The sequence below is a fragment of the Melozone crissalis genome, unplaced genomic scaffold, assembly GCF_028551555.1.
Source record: "Melozone crissalis strain CALT ecotype California unplaced genomic scaffold, PUWL_Pcris_2 ptg000007l_1, whole genome shotgun sequence".
Classification (NCBI taxonomy): Eukaryota; Metazoa; Chordata; class Aves; order Passeriformes; family Passerellidae; genus Melozone; species Melozone crissalis.
Window position 1 is genome coordinate 7,339,631 of NW_026535785.1, and position 15,158 is coordinate 7,354,788.

General features: G+C 44.6%; 1 protein-coding gene across 2 annotated transcripts in view; it reads right to left on the reverse strand.

Annotated features, from left to right (window-relative positions):
* The window catches only part of PLEKHG4 (pleckstrin homology and RhoGEF domain containing G4), an 85,345-nt gene that overhangs the window by 34,375 nt on the left and 35,812 nt on the right, over positions 1–15,158 (reverse strand). For both annotated transcript variants that reach the window (XM_054269520.1, XM_054269518.1), the window contains exons 7-10: positions 13,081–13,167; positions 11,198–11,314; positions 8,931–9,029; positions 7,873–8,021 (exon numbers count right to left, since the gene is read on the reverse strand). In XM_054269520.1, coding sequence (XP_054125495.1) covers positions 7,873–8,021; positions 8,931–9,029; positions 11,198–11,314; positions 13,081–13,167 — 452 coding nt within the window. The remainder of the gene's footprint in view (positions 1–7,872; positions 8,022–8,930; positions 9,030–11,197; positions 11,315–13,080; positions 13,168–15,158) is intronic.

Sequence of the window (15,158 nt, forward strand, 5' to 3'; positions counted from 1 at the left end):
CTGACCAGCCTTGGTAAATTTTAAAATGGCAAAAATTAATGGATGGAAGGAAATACAACATGCTGGTGGAGTATTTGATGGGGTTTGGGCAAGTATAGGGCAGCTAACTTGTTCTAGGAAAATCAGATATCCTTAATCTGATTTGTTCCGTAATTTAGAAGAAACACAGTCAGATGTTACAACATTAGCCTCATCTATTGTTCCGCTCTCTTGGTGCTGAACTTCCCTTGTGGATGTCCAGGTTTTAGAATAAAATGAATAGGATCTGGAAATTAGGAGGTTTAAAGGATGGATTAGCCCAAGGGCATCACCCAGATCATGTGTGCTGATACCTTGGCTACAAATCACTTCAAACATCCTGAGCAATGCTTCTGGAAGAAATCCTTCCAGGTCTGCAGGGACAGTGCTGTGTGCCTGAGGGATGTTTTGCAGGATGAGAAATGTCATTCTTGGTCATTACTGCATTTTGGTAGCAACCTACATAAGTGCCATGTTTATAATGATCCCATGAAAGGAGGTCAGCCTCCAATGCACAATCCTGCTCTCTGAGCTGAGAGCTTCACATGCAGCTGAGGTTAAAATTCAAACTAGCCATGGTGAAACTAATCAGAAATGGCTAAATAAATATGACTAATTATTCTCTGCAGCACACAAATAGCCATGGTGGTTTCAATTCCCTGATTGAAGTATCTGAGGAAATGGGAACATTTTTTAGAACCCTGAAGTGTCCTTACAAAGGCACAGAGGTCAAACACCAAATCTGCAGTTGCCTGTGGGATGGCTGTTCCCAGTGGATCTGGCTGAGACCACAGACCTGGCTGAATCCCTCCTCACAAGGTTGCCTGACCTGGGAGCCATCAATTAAAAACCATCCAACTAATACAACACACTGGAGACCATAACTGCCAAAAGAATTCTCTTCTGGAGCTCAGTTCCTTTAAATGTGTTTTTAGCAGAAATACACTCAGAAATCCCTTTAAAAGCCAAGGGATCAATGCACACAGTTAAACAAGTGTCCAAGCACAGGCCCAAGATGTGACCTTTGTTTCTTTCTTCTGCCTGGCTCGCATTCAGTTACAATAAAACTGTGTTCAGACTCTGGTTGATTTAAAATCCCAGTAAGATCCATAAAACTGACTGGCAAAAAAACCAATATAGTAAATCCCAAACCAACAAGTAGCCTGCTTATGGGGAAAGTTCCCAGTGCAGTGGAGCCTTGGATAGATTTGGAAACACCATTCTGGGAACACTGAGCCTCAAGATGTGGTTTTCTACCAGCTGTAAACAATTTCTACCTCCAAACCTTGTCTAATGTACATTAACCTGCTTTTGTTTATACTTTATATCCTGGTCAAATGCACCAGTCTGAGAGCTGTGTTCCTGAAGCTGAGACCACCAGGCTATTAAGATGTCCTGCACAAATACATACACACTTCATTTAAAGCCTAATAATATCCCTATTTCACTGATACATCCTTTTGCTCTTTTTCAGGACTATGATCCATATAATAGTAGGAACTGTGCTATTAACCAGCCCAGCAACAGAAGTATCTATCCCAACACAGTTATATAAAAAATGGTGCTTGTGGGATAGCCTGGGCTAAGGCAGGAATGTCAGGCAGTTCAGCTAACATCCTATACTGGAAACTTTTTGCAATTTTTTTCCATAATATTTTTAAACAGATAAAGCACAGTGTGTCATTAGTTACCTAATGCCCTGTTGGCATGACAAGCACTGCAAACAAAAACAAGCAAAACTGGAGTCTTCTGGGTAAATTCTCACTGAATCCAAGAAGATTTAGGACACAAGCAGAAAATGAAAAACAGAAAGAGAGCTGAGGGGAATCATCTATAAAAAGCCCAAGAGGACAATGAAAACTTACCTAGACAGAACTCTGCAATCTTTTAGCTCTCTGCAAATGCCACAACTGACGTCCCACAGCACTTCATGCACTCAGAATGACAACAGCCCCAGCTCCACTCTCCTTTATGTGCGGAGCAGCGAGATTTGTTTAATGGGAGCCCAAGTGCTTTTTACCAGGCTAAAACCACCACGCCAACAGAGGGAACAGGTTAGACTGTAACCAAAATGAATACCAAGTAGCACAGCGTGTGTTTGGGTAGAAATGTCCCTGTGCTCCTCCCTCCACCTGACACAAACAAATAAGACCCAGGAAGAGCACTGCCACCCATGCTCGGCCAAAGCTTAGTGCTCGTCAGCTCCTTCTGTGTCACCAGCAACAGCACAGAGGCCTCTCGTGGCAGCCTCTGAGGTCAGAATTCAAGCACACTTTTTTATCTGGCTTCAAAGGTATTCTGAGTATACATCTTGTCCTGAGGTTTTAGGATTGGATCCACAGGAGGAACATGGAAAGGACCCTGCAATGAAAGGTGCCTCTCACAGATCATGTTAGGAGGGTGCACTGTGGCAAGTGGTAGCATGAGAGGCTCCCAAAGCTCCCAGAGAGGAATGAAGATGGGCAGGCACCAGCTCAACTGCCATCAGTGAGAGGGACGCAAGAATTAGCATCTTGTGAAGCATGCACAAACACACAGAGTCACAGCAGACACACATCTCTAAAGCAGAAAGGGGGTGGCAGAAGACAATAATGCCTCCAGGAAGGATTTCCCAGTGGAAGTTGCCTGGCTATGACCACCAGCCTGTGGCAGCAGCTGGCAGTTTGACAGTGCACACGCTGTACCTTACAAACCAAGCAGTCCAGCCATCTCAGTCTGCCCAAACTGGGACTCACACACCAGACACCTGTCTCCCCCCTTGATCCACATTTTGGATGATCAGCTTAGTCTGACTCTGATCCAAGCTTCAGACAGTGCTGTGCAGTCCCTCAGCAAGGGCAGAGAGCCTGTACCTTATCCAGGTTTACTTCCACCACAGGGAGCTCACACACCACTTTGCAGAATGGCACATGCACGCCTTGCAACATCCCAGGAGCTGCTACCAGCAAGAGCCCAGCTGAAGATCCATAAACAAGAGGTCTGCAGCACCACACAGCTACACCCCACTTCACTGTTAACTAGCCACAGCTTCAAGGAGACCCAGAGTCTCAGTGGTGTGTGTGGAAGACAGAACATGAACTATGGAGGCTTTTAGCTGTAAGATCACCTTCTCTGTCACTGTAATTGAGTCAGGTTCAGCACCAGGAACCTGGCAGCTCAGGAAATCTGCTCTGTACTGTCCATTCCCTCTGCTCAGCTCAGGTCCCCACCCAGGGCTTCCAATTAGATCACCAAGCCACACTAAAAATAGCCAGCTCACAAAACCAGCTCTTGGCTCTAGCCACTCCACCCTCAAAATACAGAGACTAACTATACTGCCTTCTGCAAACAAAGGAGAATTCACTCCTCCATCTATTTATAAGCTGCTTATTCACAGCTTGTAAGCACAGATTCTTTTCAGATGAGGAGCTTGGGGGAAGAGATTAAGCTTATTCTGGTTCCCTGGTGCACAGAGCCAAACACTCAACATGATCATTCCTTCCCCATCTGAGGTTTTTCTCCTTTCAGCTCTCACCTCTAGCCTTGGGAATATCCTGCCCATCACCATGCAGATCATGACACCATCCCACTCCTGTGCCATGGTGAGAACACTGTGCTAGAGCCAGGCAGGTGCATTCTGGTTAAAAACCATCTATATATTCATAGAAAATGGTTATACCTTCTGTACTCTACTTGTGACTCATAACACATCTGCAGGATGAAAGGCATTCACTGGGCACTTGTCTAAGCACACGTTTCCAGCTCTTGGCTATGCAGGAAGAGGAGCAATAATGGGAACAACAGTGAGAAACACCGGGCTAAGGACCAGGTTAAAAGGATCCTGGCTTTGCTGCCCAGCCCCAGCCTCACTTCAGCAAGAGCTCCCACTGCTGCTGCCTGGCTTCTGGCAGCTGCTCTGACATTGCCATCAGAAACTGTAAGTTTTTGACATCTACTACAGAAGCAGCAATAAATTAATCCACTTTTCACAGCTGGCTCAGTGAGTTGCCTGCAGGTTAGCTGATCACTACACTAGATAGACAGAAGTCAAAGCTACACCTGCTAACCAACTCTACGTACCTTGTTAAAACAATTCTGGTTATTAAAAAATTTCTCTTTGAAAGTGCAAAAAGAAGTATTAACAGCATTGAAGTGATGGAGGTCTCTGTGTCATGTGGCCACACTTACCAAGAGGAACTTCAGCTAGGTTAACAGCTCTGCATTTCAATCCCCAGAAAGACTGGGACACCAAAACTTCAAAGAGTTCAGCTAACAGACCTGGAGAAACACTGAGCCTTCAGTGCAGTGGATGGTGTGAAGGCAAATGTGCTGGCTTTAAATCTACCAACAGTGAGCAAGTGGCAATGCCACCTCCAGCAGTCCCCAGGCACCTCTGGGTGGCCAGCCCTACCACTACAGCACCTAAAGAGGTGCCACAAAGATACACTGGCTCATGAGTGCCACACCCACACCCACTCCAGGACAAATTCAGCCTGGTCTTGCTGGAGGTGGGAGATCTCAGAGAGAGCAGCTGAGCACACCACAGCCCCTAATCCAACTCCCGGCAATGAGCTGCCTGCAGGATGTGTATTCTGGGAACTGAGCTCCTCCTTCCTAAGCTGGGAAAAGGCAGAGCTCCAAACAGCCTGCTTGGAGAAGACTCTTTCCTTTTGTGGACAAGCAGCTGGATGGGCAAGGCTATTTTCTGCAGTGGTACTTGGTGGAGAAAGGAGTATGAGACTTCTGGACAGCTCACAATGGGAGCAGTTACTGCTCAAAGCCACTGCTATGGTGCTACAGCATCTCAGGATGAGACCATCCAGGAAAGACTCCAAAGCTCTTAAATCATCTGCTAGAGAAACAAACGGATGGAGCACAACACATCCCTCCTGCATGCCCACATCTCTGATGGAATGAGTTCAACTTTTGCAGGAAAGAACCTGTGGCACTGGCTTAGCAAAGCCTCACAAATCCCAGGTCAGAGCTGAGCAGCAATGAGATCCCACTGCTCTGTGCCACAAACACTCCAAAGGGCATCTGTGCTCTCCAGGAGGGCAGAGCAAGAAGAGAAGGCTCCACAACCAATCCCACAAGAAGAGTTTCATTACTAGAGAAAAACTAAAACAATTCTTGTTTACTGTGTGCTCTTGAAAGGTATTTGGCAGATAACATCTGACTGCACTGAGTACATGCCTGCTTCCTTGCCTGTTTTAACTTACTGTCTCCAACCTGTGGTCAGGCATTTTCAGAAGGGTTCATCCATCTCTATTCTTACCAGCTCCTGGTGTTCTTTTTCCACATGAAACCACAAAATAGCAAGAAAGACATCTGTGACAGCTAGAAAAATATATTGCCTAAAAAAAACCCCAAGTCAATCCCTTGCTTGGTTAATCCCAAGGTGAAGGTGCAGATGGGCTTGTCATCTTTATTCTTAAAAAAAAAAAATTTAAAAAATCACAAGTTTAACTTTAGTTCTCCACCTGTAGTTGGCATATTTTAAATAAGTGGAGTCAAAAGTCCAGAAAACTGCTCTTTAAACTGTCTTCTGTATTTATATGTAATTCATGCACATTCAGACAGTCACCTGTTCACAACTGGCCTCAATTTATGACTAAGAAATCCTGGCAGTCATGACTATTTTATCAGACTTTTGTACCACAAGAGACAATAAAAAACAACAATGGGACACGTGATAGACAAAAGAGCCAAAGGTGACTTAGAAGAGTAAAGCCATTTGACTTGCTTTTGTAAATAATTTATTTCAAGTATTGGGAGAATGGGTGTGGAATTAGGCTGCTAAGCATTGATCAAGATTTTACAATTCAAAGTTCAGAGCAGCAGTACCACAAGCCCTGCTGAGTGCACACACAAAGGGAGTTCTGTTCCATTTTCACACATCACCAGTTGGAAATCAAATATTGGACCTACATACATCACTAGCCACTCCATGCTAGCTTAGTTGGTCAGTTGCAATATTTTGTCTCTATCCTGCTTTGATCATATCTATTAAAGAAACCTTTGAAAATCATAATCTTTAGAGTATTAGCAGAACTTAGAACCTTTAATATCTGCACATCAGATAGGAAAGAAGGAGTAAGTGCAAAGTCATGGAGGACTGAAAATCAACAGTGCCTTAAACAGAGTTCTCTAGCCAAGTGATAGAGCTCTATTCTCCATTTGAAAGCATCCTGAAACAAAGAAGAGTGGACTTCTTTAGTCCTCTGCCCCAAGTTAGATGAAAATTTAAATACTGCATGGATTTTAGTTTCTGCAACTACTCCACAGCCTAGAAAATAATAACAACTTTCTCCTGCTATATTCAGTTATGCTCCTTAGGCTGGAGACAGTCACATATATTTGAGCCATGGCATACAGTCTCTCTTCACACTGGCAGACAATGAACATAACCTGAATTAAGCAGAGAATATTCTACACAGTTTCAGCATGCACTCAAAAACCGTACAATCCAAGAATTCTGTGTGTATCCTCCACCCCTGCCCTTGCTAAAGTAATCAAAGCAGTAAATTATCCTTAGGGGATCTGTCAGATCAGGTTTCAAAGTTGATAATTTCCTGCACAAAAACACAGGCTTAGCTTAAAACCAAAACAAAACATTAAACTCATGCACATTTTCCCATTCTCCTAGGACTCTAAAGTTGCTGTGTTACTTAAAATAAAATAAATAATAATAAAAAAAACTAAACAAAGCACAAAACCCCACATTACTGTGCTTCTCATGTCATGTGAGAATGAAAAGATTATACTGTAGCAATTCAATCCAAAATTGCATCAAGATTACTTCACCAGTTCAGCAAGAGAACTGTGTCTGCATAGTCTGCCAGAGCTCCTGACAGGAGCCACAGCAAGCAGGGAACAGAAACAGTTACACAGCCTGCCCTCATGCTCCTCTCTCTGCACCAAAATGTGGATCCTCTTCTTCCAGTGACAGGCAGCAACTTGCACTGTCATGCACTTGCTGAATTTTAAAAGAGAAATGTTTTTTTCACAGTGTTTGGTTGAGATACTCCATAACTACTTTGTTATCTTCTCTGGATTCCTCCCTTCAAACCTCCCAGCTTGTGATGGCAACATGGAATTGAACCAGAGCAAAGCTGTGGGTGCATGGAGCTACTCCACACCACCCTGCCACCCCCTGTGCCCTCACCTGCACCCACATGCCAGTGCTTATCTCACACTGGGCTGCAAGCTCCTGGCTGCAAAGGCTGCCTTTCTACCTTGCTGTTTGCACAGCACATAGCACAGAGGCCTTCCCATGCTGATAGGCTTCAGGTGTTTCAGCAGCACAAACACAAGTTGTGCAATGCCCTGGGGATGTCAAACAGCTGGGCTCTCTCAGTCCCCGCTTCTCATACCGACCCCACAAATGGGCAGTGAGCATTTGTTTGTGCAAACTGCACCAATGTGCCAGGAGATCAGAGTCTGCCTCAGCCAGCAAGCATTCTCCCAGCTAAGGTCCCTGGAAATCCCCTTGCACAAGGAGTGCCTTAGGAAATCACACAGTGATAACGGCCTGTACCTAAACATCCATCACTGCTATCATCAATTAAGACTTGTGTTCTACAGGTGCCCAAAATACCCACTTCTCTCTCCACTACAGAAGATAAGTCTGATTTGGCTTGAAAAAGGAAGTTGAACCATCTAAGTGAATTATCTGAACTAGTTTTTGGACTGGGGAAGAAGCAATCAAGATAAGAGTAAAATTCATTACATTTTTCACCTTTACTGTTTTTAACATAATTCCTTGCTACACAAAGCTGTTCTCCAGCCTGCACAAACCATGGGGCACCTCAGGGAGGCTCCCAGCACCTGATTTCTGCTCATCCCCATCTCCTTTTCTCCCATCTGGGGGCTCACCTGTAGTCTTGGGTGAGGGTGACACAGGACGCCTCCTTGCCCAGTCTGGCGAGGAGCGCTCCGCCCTCCTGCTGCACCCTGACCAAACTTGCATCTTCAAGAACATTCTTCATCAACTGCCTTGAATTCCTCAGCAGCACAGCTGCATCCTGGAGGGATCACAAGAGTGAGGTGAGCAGATATTGCAACCTACAGGCAATGAGGGAACAGGCAAAAAAAACCAGAACCTAAACCAAAACACACCAAAATCACACCTCACTGGGCCCACTCTAGGCAAAGGGGATGCTGGATCCCACAGCTGTTTCTCTCCAGCCTGATAAGTCTAAAGTGATAAACAGTGCTCCTTATGCTCCTGATATCGTCCCCACTAGGCTAAAATTGTGACCCAATTCCCATCATTGTTCTTCCATTCATTTGCTGGGCATATTAAAAATAGCTTTCCAGCCTTGCTTCCCACTCATCCTCAGCTCCTACTGTTCTGGGAGCCTGGATCTGCATGGCTCCAAGCCTTGGGACAAGGTGCACATGAAGGGCTTGTGGAGATACAGATGTGTGCAGGAAGGCCACTACCACATCCTCCATCATTTACTACTGGCACCCTCAGTGCAGAGCTGGCAGCAATTCCCTACCATGTCAGGGGTACAGCAGCTTCTCAAGAAGAGAAATAGAAGGTTTGTGACCACATAGGCTTGGTCTTTGTCTCTTTGTCCCTTCCCTTTCTTGCCCACTTCCAAACTTTGCCCACACCCAAGTCTGTATCAGCTACAGAGCTCTGGAGCTGCTAAGAATGCACCCCAAAGCTGGAGCCAGCACCCATCAGCAACAAGCCCAGCTGGAAACATCTCCTGGGTGACTCTGAGGAATCAGACATTCAGCTTCTAAACCCACTGAAGCCTCTATCACTTCATTTGGACCAGCTTCTACTACTATTGGGAAACCCCGCTACTATAGCCTGCAAATTCAAAGCTACAGCCTTTCTGCAGCTGTCCAGCCTTCTGGGAGCTGTGCTCCCTTCTTCCTCAGGTCCACCCCTGATCCAAAGTGAGTGACATGCTTACCTCAGCCTTTCTTGGTAATTTTGTGGATTCCACTTTATTAATAGCTCCCTGAAGGAAGGCACAAACACCCTGGCATTGTTGTAGCAAGTATTCCAGCTTCTACAAGAAGAAAAGACATGGCAGAGATTATTGTCCCATGGCTGACAGGAAAGGTCTTCTGAGCTTGCAGAAGCTTCAGAGGACAAAAACCAAGAGAGGATCAAACACATTAATCCAAGGGTTCAATTATATCATTCAGTGAGACTGTATCAGCAAAGAGAACCCCATGAGAAGCTTCAGCTGTATCACACTAGACCAAGGCCTCTATGCAGACCTTAGAAACTTGCATACTCATGGCTTGGATGGGTCATGCTTTACAGAAAAAAAAGCAAAAAACAGTCCACTTATGTCTCACATTCTTCCATTAGCATTTCTTGTAACTTTCCATGATGATGAATCACACTGCATAAATTTCAGAGAAACAAAACATAAAACAAGTACTTGGAATTTTTCTACTTTAAATAATTTCTCCTCCTATTAAAAGTCGTGTAAATTTAAGATTAGGAAACTGGAAAGCTTCCAAAATTAAGCACCTTAACCTATGGACAAATTTGAAATCCTTCCGCTCTGCAGGGTAGGGGGGAAGCAGGGAGAAAAACAAACAAAAAAAAAGTCCAAACATTTCATAAGGGTTTGTGAGGCACTATTTTTCAGAAAAGTTACTGATATAAAGCCTGAATACTGCCAGATGCCACCCTCTAGCCACTAAAATCAAGAGAAGGGAGAAACAGTTATTCCAAAATAACTGTGTTTAAAACAAAACAAAAAAGCAGCTGTTTGAATCTTTACTGAATTGAACTCCCTCCTCCCCTGGAGTGCTGGAGCACTGCCAGCAGTGACAGATTAGCAGGCAGGATGCAGGTGAGATCACTGAGACAGGAAATAAATGCTGTTTGCCACATAGCTGCAGAGCTAAAGGAGCTGAGCACACGGGTCATTATCACACACAGTATAAACAGGCATTCCATACAGAATGATTCCCATATTACCTCCTTTTGGCAACGTTTTACATGCCAAGACAAGAAATAGCCTGATATTATGCTGCTTCCTTCATGAATTACCCTTCTGCACACACAGAGCACCTCAGCTCTCAAGGTATTCTCAACTCTGTCCATTAAACTAATCCATAACTTCTTGCAAAGTTTCTCTGCTTCGCCACTGCCAAATAAACTTCAACTTCTCCAAGTCAGTCCTGGGCACCAAGATTAGGCCTCTGTACCTCTACTGCATCTGCACAGGTTCATACAAGTACTTTCAGATGTAAGTTGGAAAAAATAAGTTAACATTTGGCACATGCCAAGCCTATCTTCTGAAGCCTACCACCAGCACCACAGTGGTGCCCTCTGTGACATCTTAATCGTGGCACTCTGGGTGGCAAGGTCAGAGCCAAAAGACCACTGGATCCTCTGGAAGCTGAGGTGACAATTCTGTCAACCACCAGGGTCAGCAAACTCAATGTAAAGACAGCCAGCTTGTGTGCAGATTTACAGAGATTTAATCCTGTCTAGTCTTAGTGTGCCAAGTAACTCAATAGAGCTTTTAAAGATTCAACAGGCACATGGTTGACAGCACTCAGGCTCCCCCCACAGCACAAGTGCACATAGAGTGTGTATTGGTACCATGGATGCCACCCCTGCAGGCTTCTGGCAGTCTGCACATACCCTGCTGCTTGCAAGTAGAAGATATTCCTAGAAGAAGAATTCTGAACTGATTATCCAGAACTTCCAAGTCTCACTCATGCAAGGACTGCAGATATTACCAAGGAGATAACAGCTTGATCTGATTCTTGCTCCAAAAGCAAAAAGATTTAATTTGTTATTACAGTCAAGTTCTTCTTCATTAGTCCAATGGCAACATGATACTAACACCTTCTGCTGAGATTAGTTTCAGATGTCTGTCCTCCTAACTCAAGAGCCACTTGTGTACCACAAGACAGGATTCCATTTCAGATTTGACCATATTTTGAAGGCAAGAAAGAATAGAAAGAATTAATGCAGTTCAAGCAAATGAGTAAAAAACTAAAACTTCAGCTCCTGCAGTTGTGCCAAGAGCCCACAGTGTGTACCCATCTTATGAAGACAGTATTAGCATTTTTTTGATACCAGAGACTCATTTGCATTCACAGCTTTACAGGAAAATTGTCTTTTAATGCTTATAGGTTCAGCTGCTGACAGGTTCCTGCTGTTCCCATCTCTCAGACCCCAGAGCACACAGGACGCCGTACTCACCCTGCGGAAGCTCAGCCAGCTCTGGTGGCAGTATGGGAAGGTCCCTTCCAGCTCCAGAGGCAGCTGGGAGCTGTCTATGTGCTTATGGAGGGATTTCATGGAGGTGAGAAGTTCAAACTGCACAGGAATAGAAGGGAAAAGAAAAAAACTCACTTGTATTAGGGTGTGAGTACTGGAGGAAGAGGGGAAGGTTAACAAAAGGCAGAATCTATTATTTCTTTATCTGTCTTGCACAGAGCACAGCATGCAGTGTGTAGCTGCAATATCACTACATTATGAAGGGGAAAAAAAAAACCAACAAAAATTCAATCTTAGAGGAGCTTGTTAAACAGCTCAGTGGGCAAACCCTGAAGGAATGCAGGCCACAACACGCTGTTTCACCAGGCAGAACATCTGTGATGGAAGTCTGGCAGCAGCCAGCCCTCTCCAGAGCCAGCACCTCCTGGTGTAAGCAGAGCAACTCCCTCGAATGTTCCCACAGTTGTGCTGTGATTTGCATCTGTTTAGAGAATCTGGGAGGTTAAATCCAGCCCCCAGCTTCCCCATCTCACTCCCTATAAACGAGTCTAACAGAGCAGTCTCTGCCCTGCCCTCAACTCTCCACTCATCACAGCAGCCATTTGCTCCAAGAGTTTCTTGGAGCTTGGCACAGGTAACTTGCCCTCTCCATGTCTGCAGGACCTCAGAGCATTTCTACACTCACCAGAGCAACAAGTGCTCCTGCAGGTACATGGAAGCCAGCCCAGACACAAACTCAGGTGCAGACATTTAACTCCCACACACACACACAGTGTGAAGTTTCTACCTCCTTACAAGATTGTGATGATGCTTCCAATTCCTCCTGCATGCCCATGTGCTTATTAGCCTTTCCTCTGTTCCCTCCTACACTCTTTGTGTTTGTTCAATGTGTTTAATTTCTTCTGTAGCTTTCCTTGCATGCATGTGCCTGCAGCCCCCATTCTGACTCCAAATTCTTCCATATGGGGGCAAAAAAGAAATGGACTAATAGCATTTGTTATTCTTTAGCCTTGGGGACACCACACAACATGCACAGCAAACCTGACACCTGTCACAACAGCTTCATTCACAGGAGCCAAAAGGGAGCTCCTGGCCTACTCTGACACCTACAGAGCTTCATCAGGCACAGAATTCTTGTAGCTTGCAACAGTCTTGGAGCACAGGAAGAGGACTAAGATGAGGTCTGCTCACCACAGCATGGCTGGGAGCCTACATTTCTTATACAGTTATAGAATGTCAAGACAGTTTTACTTGTAGTGGGGGAGTTCAGTGATGTTGTGGTAACTTTCCCTGCTCTTGGTCTTTCCAGACATTTCAGCTACAAAGGAAACCTCACACAAATGTCCATCTCATCTCCCCCTTCTTGCAGAAGTCTCTCAGGCACTGGCAGCAGCAGGTATGAGAGGAAACAGAGGAGATACAAAATCCAGGAAAGCAAGAGGCACCTTCAAAGGTGGAGTTCAGGATTTAGCATAATGTGATCTCTTCCTGACCACGCATTTCCCCCTTGTTAATGGGAGAACATGAAAAGCATCTCTAGCTAATTGTGCAGGGCTCCTCCAAACAGTTATCCCTGTTCCCAACAAACCCCCTGTGTTCTGAGAGCAGACTGACGTCATTGTGGTGCAAATGTCACTGATGGGCGTGGCAATAAACAGCGGGACAGGGATCTGTTCAGCTACAGAAACACTACGAGCCAATAAATACCACACCCCCGGAGACCACAGCCACAAAACACAGAGGACACCTACGGAAATTTCATGTGAGAATGAATATACATCAATGACAGGGAATTTGCTGTCTGGAGAGTTAAATAAAGGATATCAGGAGTGGCCAAGCAAAGCCTAGATAAATGGTTCCATTACCTGCCCTGCTGGTGGCTTCTCCATCCGAAAAGTCAGATCTTTTTCAACCAGAAGCAGGACTCCATGAATACAGTGAGGATCCATCTCCTACAACAGTACAGAGCACAAATCCATTAGTGATCTGCCTTGGATACTAAGGAGAATGTACCACATGAGGTTCATACACAAGTTTGCAATTGATCCTTCAAAAGCATCTACAAAGCCTGGAAGGCAGTCACCAGAAATTAAGGAAGGTCTACAGAGTACCAAGGTGATGTCTTGAAGGTAGTTTGCTTCAGATAACTAGTCCTGCAATACTTAAGGAAGCAATGGAAAAGGTCAGACGTTGGCTGTACTAAAGAAGCTCTGCCTTCTGCACAGGGAAGTGAATCAGGGAAAAAAAAAAAAAACAAAACAGAACTTAAAAAAAACTCAACCATGTTCCGTGTCCAAGTTTTTTTCTGATAACTTTCCTGGTCACTTCACCTAACTGAAAGGAAGTGGCTTTCCCCCCTCCACCCCCAACCCAGTGCCAAAAACATCATCTTGTCTCTACTTACTGCCAATTTACAGTCAAGTACTTGCATCCTGTTTCTACTGTAAACTGAGAGAAATTCCAAATACAAGGGATATTTGGCAGCTGTAGCTCAAACTCAGTGCTCCAGGAGCAGCTCTCCCATTATAGAAGCATTCTACAGGGAAGTGAGAAACAGGCAGAGAGAGCAACAGTAGGAAGGGGGAAGCATGGCAGAAAGATCCAGACCATGGAGACAGGACTCCCTACATGTGTGATGCCTGGACCAGGAAAGCAAGGAGAAGAGCCATTAAAGCTGATGTGCCACATGATTAAACAAAAGCCATCCCATTTTGATGTCTCCTGTGCAGTCTTTGCTTCTGCAAAGATCTCAGGAATTGTCAAGCAACAAATCCTTTGTGGTGTTGCTCGAGCTGGAAGGAACCTGGCACACAGCAGGTCACAACAGCAAAGGAAATTTGTTTAAATAAACAGCTCCAGCAGTGAGCAGGGTTAAATATCTGCCAGGAGCAGCAGAGCCAGAGTACAGAGAGAAGTGGACCAACAGAGACTGAATGACCTAACCTGACACTGGGCCCAGTTCAGCAATTAAGAAACAAGGCAAACACAAGGAGCCCAAAGTCTGCAAGTGAAAGTAGCAGCAGAGATCCCAGAACAGAGGAAAAAGGCCTTTCTCTCATCCAGTCCTAAAACATGATCCTTTTAAACAGAGAGCAAAAAAATCCCAACTGAAACACCTTCCAGAACCATGAGAGGTTTCTAAATTGTAAATTTCTCCAGTGAATTATTCACACTTTCACTGTTATTTAAACACTGATTAAAAGGCCAAAAAGGATTTATTGCATAATTAGGCTGCATTTGGTAAATACTGAAGAGAGGATGGGGAGATATTACAGCTGTATCACCAGCTCTGAATTTATCTGCTAGAAAGTACTGAAGAAGACTGGACACAACTTCAAGACTGCTGATGGTACTAAACAAATCTCTTCTTACACAATCCCTCTTCTATGCCAACAGTCACAAGATGTGCAATAGGAGTGAGGGATAAAGGTAGAGATGGTGTAACAAGAGGTTACCACAACAGCCAAAACACTCATTTGTTTGTTACTCCTGAAAATAGAAACTGAAAAACCATTCACAAATAAAGCAGTCAAGGGAAAAGTTCAAGGTTTTCCAACTCAAGAAGAAATTGTATTTCCAAAGAAATCAAGTACCTTTCACCACATTTTTTAATTTAAACAGCTGAAGGTAAGTCAGTCCCATCTAGCACTGATGGAGCAGTCCAAAGACTGAAACAGTTTACCAGGAGCGTCTCAGGAGACAAGCAGAGCTGGGAACAGCAGGATGCCACTTGAGGAAGCTTCCCTGCAGCTTTATGCACAATCTCTTACCATCTCTGCTAACAAAACCAACTTTATGGAAGCAAGGAAACAAGAGTTTCACACATATAAGTGAACTCTTCACCTCCCAAAACAGGTATAGTTTGGACAGCATAGAATAGAGGGGCATCAACAGGAGTTCAGAAAGCACCGGGCTAAACACAGAGCCTTTTATTATTATTTCT